Source organism: Gavia stellata, chromosome Z (genome assembly GCF_030936135.1).
Source record: "Gavia stellata isolate bGavSte3 chromosome Z, bGavSte3.hap2, whole genome shotgun sequence".
In the NCBI taxonomy this organism is placed as follows: Eukaryota; Metazoa; Chordata; class Aves; order Gaviiformes; family Gaviidae; genus Gavia; species Gavia stellata.
In genome coordinates this window covers 66,831,114-66,844,475 of record NC_082637.1, presented here as the reverse complement: position 1 = coordinate 66,844,475, position 13,362 = coordinate 66,831,114, and the positions used below count along the sequence as shown (strand labels likewise).

The 13,362-nt window shown below is 38.7% G+C and overlaps 1 protein-coding gene across 2 annotated transcripts in view; it reads left to right on the top strand.

The window, feature by feature from the left end:
- The window catches only part of PGGT1B (protein geranylgeranyltransferase type I subunit beta), a 41,926-nt gene that overhangs the window by 4,563 nt on the left and 24,001 nt on the right, over positions 1 to 13,362 (top strand). Inside the window, exons 1-2 of one of the 2 annotated variants that reach the window (XM_059833907.1) lie at positions 946 to 1,056; positions 9,571 to 9,638. In XM_059833907.1, the coding sequence (XP_059689890.1) occupies positions 975 to 1,056; positions 9,571 to 9,638 (150 nt within the window). In that variant the 5' untranslated portion in view covers positions 946 to 974. Of the gene's footprint in view, positions 1 to 945; positions 1,057 to 9,570; positions 9,639 to 13,362 lie in introns of those variants that run through there. The other variant, XM_059833908.1, reaches the window with a different exon arrangement.

Below are 13,362 nucleotides of genomic sequence, written 5' to 3'. Positions count from 1 at the left end.
GAACTTGTAGAAGAAGGATAGGCAGATGCAAGTGTAGGTGGCAAAATATACATCCAGCTAATTTTAATCTGAGTCAGAACTTCCAAGGTACCATTACGTGAACATTTTCTCTCATAGCAAGCTATCTCAATTTCCTAACCCAGTGCTGTTGCTTTGGTGCTCTGTCAGAGCACGTAATACAACTGTTTGAGGGGCCGTGCTGTAAGCTAGGTGACTGCAGTGGTTTGAGGTGAAAACAAAACCCTCAAAGAAGGTGTTAGTTAACAGGTATGGTAGCACATGTTCATGGAAGGAAACAAGCTGTGGGCAAGAAGGACATTCAGCATGCTAGCTACTGCACTCCTGTATTGGATACTTGGATTTGACATGCATAATTTTAGATGTTTAATTAAGTTAGTCATCTCGGCTCCTTTATACCGAAGGACAAGAAGTGCGTGCCTCTAGATGGTAATTCATCCTGTGTGTCTATTTATACATTGATTGGTTGCAAAGGAAGCCTTGCTGTTTGACACCTAACTTCTAAGCATCTGAAATTGGGTTTGGGACACAATGAGAACAGCTTACTGCAGTTCAGGGCTACCTTGCACTTCCACTGTTCGTGTAAGAATTCATCACAGAGAACTAGTGCTCTGTATGTTAATAACCTAGTTTACCTTCTAGGTTTTTTTTTTTTCAAGTAAGCAGGCCCTTAGGTTAATGTCTAAATTGGCATATCATTACTATATAAGGGGTGGCTTATATGAAAAGCCTTGTTGAGACAGAGAAATGTTTACAGTACAAAGAACATAATTTTGTCTAGTAGATAAATTTCATGCTTTCTGGGCTAGGCTGTATGTGTTGCACCTCTGTCAAAGGCTAAGAATTCATAGATATTTCTGTTTCTGCAACCGTTTGTTAATTTATGGTGGGAAGTGTAAGTCTTATCTTTTTCTTTTAGGTTGACAATTGCGTTTTTCGCACTCTCTGGTCTGGATATGTTGGATTCCTTAGATGTGGTGAACAAAGATGATATAATAGAATGGATTTATTCCCTGCAGGTCCTTCCCACAGAAGACAGTGAGTGAGTTTTTAGTTTTTTTATTGATATTAACATCTTTACTTTTGCTTTGCACCTGGGGAATAGTGGATGGCTCTTGGTTTTTATGAAATACAAGGTTGACCTTCCTGAAGTGCTGTCCTGATAATTTCAGATAGTTATGTCAAGCAAATCCTAGAAATAGATCCCTCTAAAGTAAAAAAGCTAGAAAAAGCGATTAGTTTAACTTTTTTATGTATACAAGGTAAAGCTATGAAATTAATTTGAAGATAAGGCAGTATAGAATAGTAATGAAGTTGCACCTTTAAGCATCTCAGAGGAATGTTTCATCTGGTTCTAAAAGAAATGCCTATGTTATGTAAGTATTACAAGTCTAATAGTGATTATATTGATTTCCACTAACTGTAGCTATACCAGGAGCTCTGAGCACAGGTGTGGTTGTTTGGAACAGCTTTTGGAAAATGGAAGGTGTAAGACTTAAGAAGCAAAATGAATAAATGCAGTTCCTGCTTTAAAATGAAAAATCTGTTCCTTGGATCTGTGAAGGTGAAATTTACCTAAGGTTTTTAGAAGGAGTAATGCTGTTGCTGTGTCCCAGCTGTCCTCAGATTGGAAAGTGCGTAGCAGATCCAAGCTGGGACGCGTCTCTTTCCCGGTGGCTTGACAGAAGTCAGGGAGGTGCTGTTTCTGTGGGCTAGTTGGTTTTGCAATTTTTTCTGTAGCAGCACAGGTGAATGTCTTAGTAGCAGTAGAGGGCATGGAAGGGAGAGAGATGTGGGCAAGGCACTGCTGCTTTATGACAGGAGGTGCTGGCAGTGTTAAGTGCTGGTGTGGATATAGCTCCAGGCTGGTCTCTAGAGAAGAGGTAATTCCAGGTGCCTGTCTGTAAAACCATGAACATGTACCTTGTAAGTTGGATAGCTGTAGAAAGAAAATGGTGCATTTCCTTATAATATCTAGTCTAATGATATACTACAAATTAGGTCTCTTCCCTAAAAGCAATTTTATGAAATAAAAACATTTTTATAAAGTAAGCCTATGAAAGTCGAGATTGCTGATGCTTGATTTTTACAGTAATAAAAAGATCCCTTTACTTATTCTGGTGACTTACAAAGCATCAGATCCACCCCAGGCATTAGCTCTAATACATTTGTTTTTTCTTAAGTTGTATTCCCGGACTGGTTATAGAACATTAGGGGGTTGGATCACATAATTATTCCCACAATGTTTTTAATCATGAGAAGGTTCCTGTCCCTTAGAGTTAAAAAAACAAATTCCAGGGCGTACATGCTTTGTTTTTAGAAGTGGCTCACTTTCTGATCTTTATCCTAGTCCTCAGGAGTGTGTTCTGAAAGAACAGTGAAATTTGCAAGAAGAGAGATCAGAATAGGCATTTTTTGTTTGTTTGTCTTTGATAGTACACAGTAACCCTCAGTAAGGTTTTTTTCCACCTACCCAATGTTTGGAATGGTTCCATTGTCAAGAGCCTCCTAGGGAGGGCAGTATATGTCTTAGCATGCAGATGTGGAGACTAACAGACAGCACAACTGAGATGTGCTCCTTCTTTTTCTAGCTATCATCCCATCATAAAATTACAGGACTGTAGTTCTGCAGAGAGCGCTTTTGGCAGTGCGTTCTCTGCTTTGAAGTAATAAAATCTCTCCTATTTGCCAGAAGAACCAAATTACCTCCAATCCTGTGTGTTATCACATTGTAAGAACTCTTGTTCTTAAGCTCTATTGCTTTTGGTAATAACACTACTCTGTTTGCTTGACCCCTAAACCTTCAGCATTACTTTTATTCCATTTTTACTTCATCTAATGGACAGCAGATAGTGCAAAATGTAAATGATACCAACAGCAGCAAGTTGGATACTGGACGACTACATGTTCAGAAGGGAATGTATACCCTTCTGTAATGTCTACTTGCAATAAAATTTACTGACTTTCTGTTTTTTAATCCTGGGTGTGTGCAGTATTTGTTAATTGGCAGCCTCCCAGCAGCAGAGCTCTGACTCCCTCTTTTGGCCTGTTTGAAGAAGTAGCTAAACTCTGGTAGGCTGCAGCAGTGAAGCTTCGGGTTTCAAAATGCTTGTGCATCTCTAGTTAAAGAACACGGTTGCTAGCTTAATGCATCAGAATCTTTCCAGGTAAAAAAAAAAAAAAATCTTTACTCTGCTTTTAAAGAAAAATTCTAGTGCAGCTTCTTTGACATGCGTGTTGATAAATCCCTTTTTCCAGAGAAAATTGATTTTCAAACATTTATATTATAATGCTGTTTTATCATGTAGTTTCTGGAATGATGAATTCCAATAATCTTGCCTTAAGTAACTGTCTTGTACTTGGTTTAAGTCTTCAATACTTTTGGGTCTGGGACTGAAAACCTGTTTAAAACTTACATTTTAAATTGGAATATGTTCTTACAGAATATTGGTTCTTTGTTTTTGATCACATCACTGTTTGTATTCCTAAAATGAGCAAAAAGAGAATTCCTGTAATTCTTGTCAGAAAAATAAGTTTCTCTGCTGTTCATGTTTGTCCGTCTAAAGGTTCCATATCCATAGCATTAAAGTTGATTTTTATTTAAAGCACCTTTTTAAGATGGCAAATTCAAATTACTATGAGAACTACTGCTACCTTACTGTCATTTTTCCAGTGGATGGGAGACAGAACAGTTGATGCTCTACAAACTTAATATCTGTTTGTTTTTATCAATAACTATTACAGTAGGTGTACTGGCTGGGATAGAATTTATTTTTTCCATAGTAGCCCATATGCTGCTGTGTTTTGGGTTTATGACTAAAACAGTGGTGGTAACACACCAGTGTTTTCATTATTGCTGAGCAGTGCCTGCACAGCATCAAGGCTCTCCACACCCCTTCTCCCCCAGCCAGGGGACACAGGCAGGACAGCTGACCCTGACAGACCTGAGAGATACTCCATACCATCTGACACCACGTTCAGCGGTAAAAGGTCGGGGAAAGTAGGAGGAAGGGGGTGATGTTTGTGATTGTGGCATTTGTATTCCTGAGTAACCCTTATGCGTGCTGAGGCCCTGCTTTCTGGGAAGTGGCAGAACACCTGCCTGGCCGATGGGAAGTAGCGAATGAACTCCTCCTTTGCTTTGCTCATGCCTGCAACTTTGGGTTCACCTATCAAACTGTCTGTCTCAATCCACGAGTCTTCTCTCCTTCTCTCTGTTTTCTTGCCCTCCCACCAGGGAGGGGGAAGTGAGTGGGTGGCTGTGTGGCTGCTTAGCTGCTGGTCAGGGTCAACCCACTACATCAGGGCATTACAGAACCTGGTAGAAAATTCAGAATTTGATGTTTTAGAGTACTTCTTAGATAGCATCTCACAATATACTGTGTTAGTTTTAGGTAACATGTATATATTTACTGGTATGTGTTATGTCTGATGACTCATGAAAGCTTCAATTCAGACATTTGTAGCCTTTCAAATTTTTCTGTGAAACTGAAGCTTGTGAATGCAAAGTGGTGAGATCTTGATCTTGCTGAGTGAGAAAGCAAGTATGTACTGTGAGCCTAACTGAAATGCACTAACAGAAGGTAAAGATTAAGGTCTGTCAGGATAGGCTGTATTTTTCTGTGGGTTTATTCTGATTCAAACAAATAAAGTCCTTTAGGTACCATAATTTCAGCTCAATTCAAGTGCTTTAGATGCTGACTCAATACCACTTCTAATTAGGGGGGAATGGCATGTCATACACGCGAGCTGACCCTCACACAGAAACCTACTATCCTTAGCTGAATGCTTGGTCTCATTGCTGTCTTCTGCTTATTTGAAAGGCCCCTGTCTTCTATAACTCTTGCAAAACAGTTTGGCTTTATATTCCATAGATTTTGGCCATTGTTACTTTTCCTTCACTTTAACTAAATGCTCTGCTTAGGCGCATGGCTAATATGAGTGTTTGTTTTGTGTGTGTGTTCACTGCAGAAAGACCTTGCTGTGTTTCCTTTTAGAAGTTGAAATCTTTAAAAAAACCTTTTTTCTTTTTCTTTTTTCATTTTGAGGAGGGTGGTGCTCTTTTACAAGCCTTACCAGAAATAATATATATTTAGACTAAGGCATACTTTTTAAAGTGCTAGTGAAATTAGAAAAGAGTTGACAGAAGACCCTGTTTCAACTGCTTGTTCTTAAGACCCTTGTCATGTCAGAGCTTTACTGTTTTTCCTCTCATAAAGCAGCTCCTAGACAGAATTTCAAATTTATTTTAGCTATCTTAAGGTGCAACTCTTAGCAATGTGAGAAAGATGTATCCCAGTTTCTTGCAGGCCACATTTAAAAACAGTTCAGCGCTTTTGAAAAATAGTGAATTCAGAGCTCTGTACACAAGCAATCTACCTACAGACAGACAGTGGAGGCACACTCCTTGGCCATGTTCATCCACCGTCCTCACCCATAACAGCACTGGCACTTGTTTGACCCTGCTTGAGAGCTGGTTTAGCTTGTTGAAGTGAAAGAAAAGCATGCATTTATTTATCTAACAGAAGGTTAGCTTTGTGTTGTGTTGGTAAACTGTTGGCTGGGAGTGCTAGTGCCAGCCCAGTAAGGGAGAGGGAACAAGATTGTACTTTTTGACAGCGGGATGCTTCACTGACTTTGCTGTACTAAGCAACAGCACCAAAAGGAGAGCTGAGACATACTTCATTTGTGGGTGCGAGCCCCCAGGACCCATGCATAGCAGGCTGAAAACCATTATGCTGCATCAGGGACCTAAAACTTTCTTCTGTCAAAGTCTAAATTTAGATTTGTAATAATGCTTCTTTCTTCTTTACTGGTGTGTCAGTACTGAAAAAAAACGGATAAAATGTCACTGACTGTTTTTGAGATTATTGTTACATGCGAGATTTCTGACCATGAGTTTCTTGAGCAGAAATACGAATTTTCCTCCGACATGATCTTCTTTAGTGGCTACATTTGAAGTATTTATCTGGATGTATAATGGACTTCCATTTTAGAGAATGCAACTTTGCATTTTATGACTTATTCTAGTGCTTTGATTTATAAAAATAATTATTTTTTAGCCCTAGTTCAGTAAGAATTGCTTATGCTTACTATTATCTGGATGTAGTGACTGTGTCAAACTGTGTTAAAGCTGTGATTATTATTTTTGTTTTATTATTTTAAGACTTCAATGGTGTAAGATTGCTTCTGTACTTAGCAAAATGAGAAAAGTCTTGGCACCAGAGGAATGCATAGGTAACCTGGATGGGAAGAAGTAGGGGTAAAAGTTATCAATCTTCCCATGCAAGACAAATCAGGAAAGAGAAATAACATAAATGTCCTTCTGTAATGAAAGAGCTCCCAGGTTAAGCCATCTGTGGTCATCACTTGGAGCTCTGTTATATGTCTTAAGGACTTTCTGGGCTACGCACACATAGGGAACATGGTTTTCTTCATGGGAAGGTCAGCTCTGGATTGAAGCATGGAGTCTTTTGGTTTGGGAAAAGGGTCAGTTTTCTTTAGTTCTGTTGTCAAACATGAAAAGTTTTTCCAGGTGTGGTTTGTTCAGCTTGCAATAGTCATGCAGTGATTGATGAAACGTTTATTACTTTTTGCTTTGTCTTAAGCTCTTTCAGAACGTGGTTAAATGTGCTTAACTCTGAAAGTGAACACTAGGTGGTACCATTTCATAACTGCAGTTGTACTTGATGCTTTAGTAGACCGTGCTGGAGCTGAACTGGTCACTCCAGCAGTTTTTTACAAGAGGCATAAAATATTATTGTATCCTTTTAATTAGGCTATGGTTTAATTTATAGTTCTATTTCTGATCCTGACAGGTTGTTTGTGGTTCAGGAAAGTAGGCAAGAGTTTGATTAGCAGTACTAAGCTATAACATAAGGAGTACCAGTACTTTGCAATAAAATAGTACAACCAACTTCATAGAAGGTGATGTGCATAAACTGAAAGACAGTGGTTTTTCCCTAATTTCCCTTTGGTTCCCATTTGGTTTTGAACTTGTATGTTCACAGGAAGCTAGAAAAAAAATTTGAGACATGATGTCAATGTGCCAGAGTCATCTGGTTAGAAATGAGATGTTTTCACTTCCTGTTTTAACACTTCCTTTATCAGCTCAGCATTCTGTTTTTTAATTCAAGAATTGTAACTAGAAATTTAGCAGTTTACTTGCAGTGTTGAAGGTCTAGGAAGCATCTATTGCATGTACATTTATGACAAAGGTTTTTTGTTTGGAAGAGGGGATAAAATTCCCTTTAAAGATTATGCAGTAGTAAGGGCATTGAAGAGCCATGCTGTTACTCTGTTTCTCCTAGGAGCCAGTGTGTAGACCCTAGGATTGGAGATCAGAAGTCACTGACATAAAGAGTCAAAATAGATTTTAAATCAATGATAGCAATACAGTTAAAAATCCAGCATTTTAATATTACCAATGCTGGTTTTTAGTTGGTAGCAGTTTAATAGTATAAGAAAAGATTTAAATTATTACACAAGGATTGAACAGCTAAAGGGAATAATTATTTCATTCATATAATTTATTTTTAATCACTCTTTTTCATAGTAGTTGTCAAGTCAGAAGCCAATCGAAGTGACCCACAGCACAGTGCACTTGGGTTTCACACTGCCATTTCTACCTTGATAGTTAGTTATAAGTTACAGTATAAAAGGCCAATGATGGTGATCTGTCTGTCTGGGTTGAATCCTTCCATCTAGCAACTGACAGCTGAGTTCCGTTTGACTGCAGAGCTGTCCCTAATTGTAGCACGTTTTCATTTGCATCAGGCCAGAACAGCTGTGTGCTAGTAGGCAAGCAACTGTTTTCTGGATGAAGGGTTTCCACATTAGTGCCATTTCAAAGTGAATTTTGTGGTTTACCTGAGCACTTAAGACACGGATTCATTTTTACTGGAAATGGGCCAAGTGAATGGTGATTTTTCCACAGTGTCACCTAGGAAATCTAGTATTTAAGAAGAAGGAATTCTAGTTCTCCTCTTACTGACTCATTCACGTTGTGTCATTTTTCAAATTGTGATGCTTTTTGGCAGTGTCCTTCAGGATTTTAGATTAGACCTTAAGACTAATATTTATTGTGCTTTCCAGAACCTGTTGCAACATGAAATGCAAGTCTTTGACTCCAGGGTGTAACAGACAAACATTTTTTGCTGAGAAGATTTAGATTACAAGAAAATATAACAGTTATGGGGGGTTTTTTTGTACAAATACAGATATTTTTTCTGTTTTCTATTTGTGGGTGTGCCTATAGCATACCAGTTTTTAGTGTAGGCTGAAATGACCTTCATTACACCTGTAGAATCATTAAAAAGTACTTTTGATTGAAAGGTGGAGGAAGTGGAGAATTGCAGGTGGTTGGGTTTTTTTCCTGTTGAATAATAGTTCACTCCAAGTAAATTAGATCCAAAGACTTGGCTGGTAGAGAAACTTGCATACTTTAACCACATTAAAGTACTTAGACTGATAAAAGCTTCTAGTTTTAATGTTGCATACATGCAGAATGTATTTAAAATTAGAAGCTAATGTGCTGATAAATGACACCAGAACTGGTAGACCACACTGCAGTGATCTTTTTTAGGACTTTCAGCTTTATAACTATTTTTGTTTGGTTAGTGTGGTGCAATTTTCCCTAACCTCCATGAGGATTTTTCTATTAAAGGCTGACGATCTGGGGGGGTGGGGGCGGGGGGGGGGGACACACCAAACAACAAAGGGAGAGAATTTGGGAACACCTAAGTGCCATTGAACTATGGCACTCATTAGGCTTTTACTTTCAGAGACTGAGGAGTAAAGTAACTGAGCTATTGCCATGCAGAAGCAGATTTGAGACCTGCAAACCTGTACTTGGCTGTAGACAGTGTGTGGTGCACGCTTCTGTATACTGCATGCTCAGATGCTGTGACACATTTAAAACAAATTATACTGAATCACTTACAGAAATGTTTGATAACTACAATGTTCTCGTACCTGTGGTTTGGATGCGAGAAGAATGGCTTCAATTAAAAATTTGCCTTTCACATAATTTTAACTATTTCATTCTGACAGTATTGAGTTAGATCGGTGCTAGCTTAAAACTGTAAACAGTTCTTTTGTCTTTGTACATGTTGAAAAGTATCTTAAAACAATTCTGCTTGGGAACAGATGGTATTACCAAGCAGGAATCCAGAGAGGAAAAAAATCTGTTAACTCTGGGTACTTTTTCAGGAGAGCAATCTGGGTTTTTTTGTTTGTTTTTGTGAGCATAGGAGACGATTCTGTGCTGACATGAATACTATATTTTCACCAAATAAAAAAAAATCTGTTGCTTTGTCACTACAGCAGGATCAAGTTTGCTTGTGATTTTCTTTGTTTTGGTTTGGTTTTTTTTGTTAATCAGAGTGGTAACAAACTGAGGTTGGGAACATACCGAGAGACACATGCAAACTCTAGTAATACTGTGAATAGTGTTGAACTAACAGGTCTTGATCTTGACTAGAGAATTACGGTTTATAATGAGCGTTCCAGCAAAGCAAGTTAGTTGAGTCTTTATTTGTTTATCTTTTCCAGGATCAAACTTGAATCGCTGTGGATTCAGAGGCTCTTCATATTTAGGGATGCCATTCAATCCCTCCAAGGTCAGTTAAGTGTGTGTGTGAAATATTTTCAATTAGGCAATAAATGATCTTGTGTCTTTTTTATAATACTAACTGCATAATTACAGAATATCTGGAAGGCAGAGATTTTTGCACTGTTAATACACTGAAATGTTTGCAGAGCTTTTAAGAAACATGCGTAAGAAGCATACTAAAATGGTACTGCTTGACTTTCCAGGGCAGTGAAGAAATTGAGTGTGGCTTGTCTCAGTGCACTCTCCCCCTTCTCTGATCTGTTACTGAAGTAGGGAAACTTCTCTAACTCAAAAACTATCACCTGGTAGAGAAGGGTGGAATAGCTCCATATTAAGTGGTGCAGCACATGCTGTTCTTCGGTACTCCTCTTCCTGTGATGGAACACACATTTAATGGCACCTGGTATCCACTCAAACACAGGCAAGGCTCTGCTCATCCCAATTTGTTGTGACCATAATAGAGGATGTTTTGAAGCCCAGGGAACTAAGGTTCAAGAGCATTAATCTGTATACAAAAATAAAGCACCCTTAATACAAGAGAGAAAGGAGGTTAGCAGAGGCTGCTAAAGATGGTACAGAATGTCTGATATGGTTGGAAGATGGAAGTAGAGGCTAGCGTGCAGGAAGGACTGTGAAGAGGTACAGTAGTTCTATCCTGTGTTTGAGAGCAAAGAGTCAAATCTCACTAAAGAGTGGATGAAAAGTCTGGAAGAGCACTAAATTACCACCAAGTATTTGATTTTTGTAGTGGACAGGTAGCAAGATTTTAAATATGAATGAATGAATGAATTTTGGGATTTGAAATTGAAAGCAAGGATGGACATCTGATACACTAATGACTGTAGTTGAGTGTAAAAATGCTTGAACTAACTTGAGTATGAAGATAGTACAGCAGCCTGTTTTGGCCTTATTTTTATGTACTCTTAACAGCATAACTTTATGCTTTTGAATAACTTGTGGGAATGTTAATCTACATTGGAGTGATAACTGCATATGCCTCTTTGCATAGTAAGTCAACCAAGTACTCATAGCAGTAATATTCAGAGGTTGCGCTTTCTAACAAGGGAAAAATAATTCTGAAGAGGGTTTTTTACATCTCTACACTGGGTGCTACAGCAGCATGTGACAGGCAAGGTAATTTGTCTCTTGGTGTGCTGTGGTATTTATCCTATTTTACACTACAGGTGGTGTCTGCAGTGAGCTTGGACTGTAGTAGCAAAATGAAATTAATTCATCATGTGTTTTAATTGCAGTTAATCTCAGTCGCAATCCAACCACCCACTGAGCTTGAAGGAAAAAAGGAAAACTTCTGCTTAAAACCTAAAACAGTCTGGGATCTGTAGTGGTGACTTACTGAGATACTTTGTTAAAAATGAAGTTTAAAGACAAAATAGTAGACAATAATTTCAGTATAGTTGTATAAGGTTTAACTCAGAAGAACGATGGTCGTCTTTGATAACAGTCACCTAAAGAAGTTGGGGTTGTCATGCTATTATTGTGGCATAACAGCATTTTAAAATGAATAAAGACATAATTTTACCAAACTCAGATAATACATATTTATCGGTCATGCTTCTTCAAAGGTTTGGGTCAGTGCCTTGTGGTGTAGTACATTAAATCAGTGCATGCTTTTGGGAACCTTTTTCAAAGTCTCCCCAGTGTAAAAAGCTTGAAGAGTGGGTTCCAGATATAGTTCTGAGATTTCATAAAGGGTCCTGAAGACAAAAAGTCTTTAAGATCGGCAAAGCGTCATTATCCCTTCCCAGCCGTTTCTGATGTTTTAACTTAACTCTCAACTTCCAATAGTACATGCTTCATACTTAAATATTCTCTTTTCAGGAAATGTGTTGCAGCCCATTGGTGTCTCAGTGAGTTAGTGTGCTGGTTTTGGCTGGCATGGAGTTGCTTTTCTTCATAGTAGCTAGTATGGGGCTATGTTTTGGATTTTTGCTGAAAACAGCATTGATAAAGCAGGGATGTTTTCATCATTTCTGAGCAGTGCTTACACAGAGTCAAGGCCTTTTCTGCTTCTCGCACCACCCCACCAGTGAGTAGGCTGGGGGTGCACGAGAAGTTGGGAGGGGACACAGCCGGGACAGCTGATCCCAACTGACCAAAGGGATATTCCAGACCATATGACGTCATGCTCAGCATATAAAGCTGAGGGAAGAAGGAAGGGGGGGGGGACACATTCAGAGTTACGGTGTTTATCTTCCCAAGTAACTGTTAGGCGTGTTGGAGCGCTGCTTTCTTGGAGATGGCTGAACACCTGCCTGCCCATGGGAAGTGGTGAATGAATTCCTTGCTTTGCTTTGCTTGCATGTGCGGCTTTTGCTTTACCTGTTAAACTGTCTTTATCTCAACCCATGAGTTTTCTCCCTTTTACTCTTCTGATTCTCTCCCCCATCCCACCTGAGGGGAGTGAGCGAGCGGCTGTGTGGGGCTTAGTTGCCAACTGGGGTTAAACCAGGACAGTTAGCCAATCTACAGAAAGGACAAAGGGGTGAAATCCTGTAACCTGTGGAAGTTAGCTACAAGGTCATTATCGCTAGAAAACTGTTTGCAGATGGATGCGCTTTTTATTCATTGCATCTGCATTAGACGGATCGGATCTGCTGGATTTATTCGCATACAAAGGTTTAAAGTATTTCCAGCACTGTTGCCCTAAAATGTTCTGAAATAACTCAGAAAAAGAAAGACTTGGAAATCCATTGCGATGACTTTGAATTCTGTTTAAGGTCTTGTAATTTTTCTTTATTCATCATTTGAAAATGTTTTTTTAAATCTGTGTCTTGAAAAATAATTTTTGAAAAAGCCTGTAAGCGCTTTGGATTTGCATTGACAGTTACTATATATTACATGCCACTACAGTGATTTCGTTCTTGATCTCTGAGAAAATGCCATACTGGAGGTAGCCAAATCTCTTCAGTCATTAGAGACCCTTCAAAATAATAGAAAAAAGCAAGGGGTATATTAGAATTTCCAACTTTACTAAATATTACCAGGATAGCTCATTTGGTTTTGGTTTGGGGTTTGATTTTTTTAGCTGTTTCCCTTTCAGTGTTTGAGGTAGTATCTATGCATCTCTTTAGGTCTGTAGCAAAAGTGAAGCAAAACCATATCCACTCGACCAATTCACCACACACAGCCTTAGCAAGCCTTAACAGTCTTAACCGTAAATGAAGACTGAGTGCAGTTTCTATCACTGCATTTAAACATGAATAATTTAAAATTAGATAACAATTATTTTCTGAAATGTCTCTGGGTTCTGCAGTCTCTCTGATTTGGTGTTACTGGAGGTTAAACTAGCCTTTTAATTCGGGGTGAAGAGTCATCCTTCATATGGGCCTGGGTCTTTTCAATTTCTTTGAAGTGTTTCTAATCAGTTTTGGGGGCTAGATTGAAAGCCAATACCTGGAGGGTTTATGTAAGATTGTGGTAAATAACATGTGCTTTCATTTGGGAAAAAAAGATCTGATTTGTGTTCCTGACTCAACATTGTATTTTCTAAAGGCTGAAACAATCCATGTTTGTAACACTGATGGTAGGTGTGAGAAGGAAGTGGGACTCTGCCTGTGTAGGAGTGTGTTTTGTAGCGTTCTTTATTAGTGTTTGGAGAGATCTTGCCCATGCTTTTGCAACAGAGAGAGTTTCTTAGCCCTCTCTGCAGTGGTCAGCAGGAATTGTTGGTGACCATGAGTTATGTTTAAATAGCTTTTCTGGATAGTGTA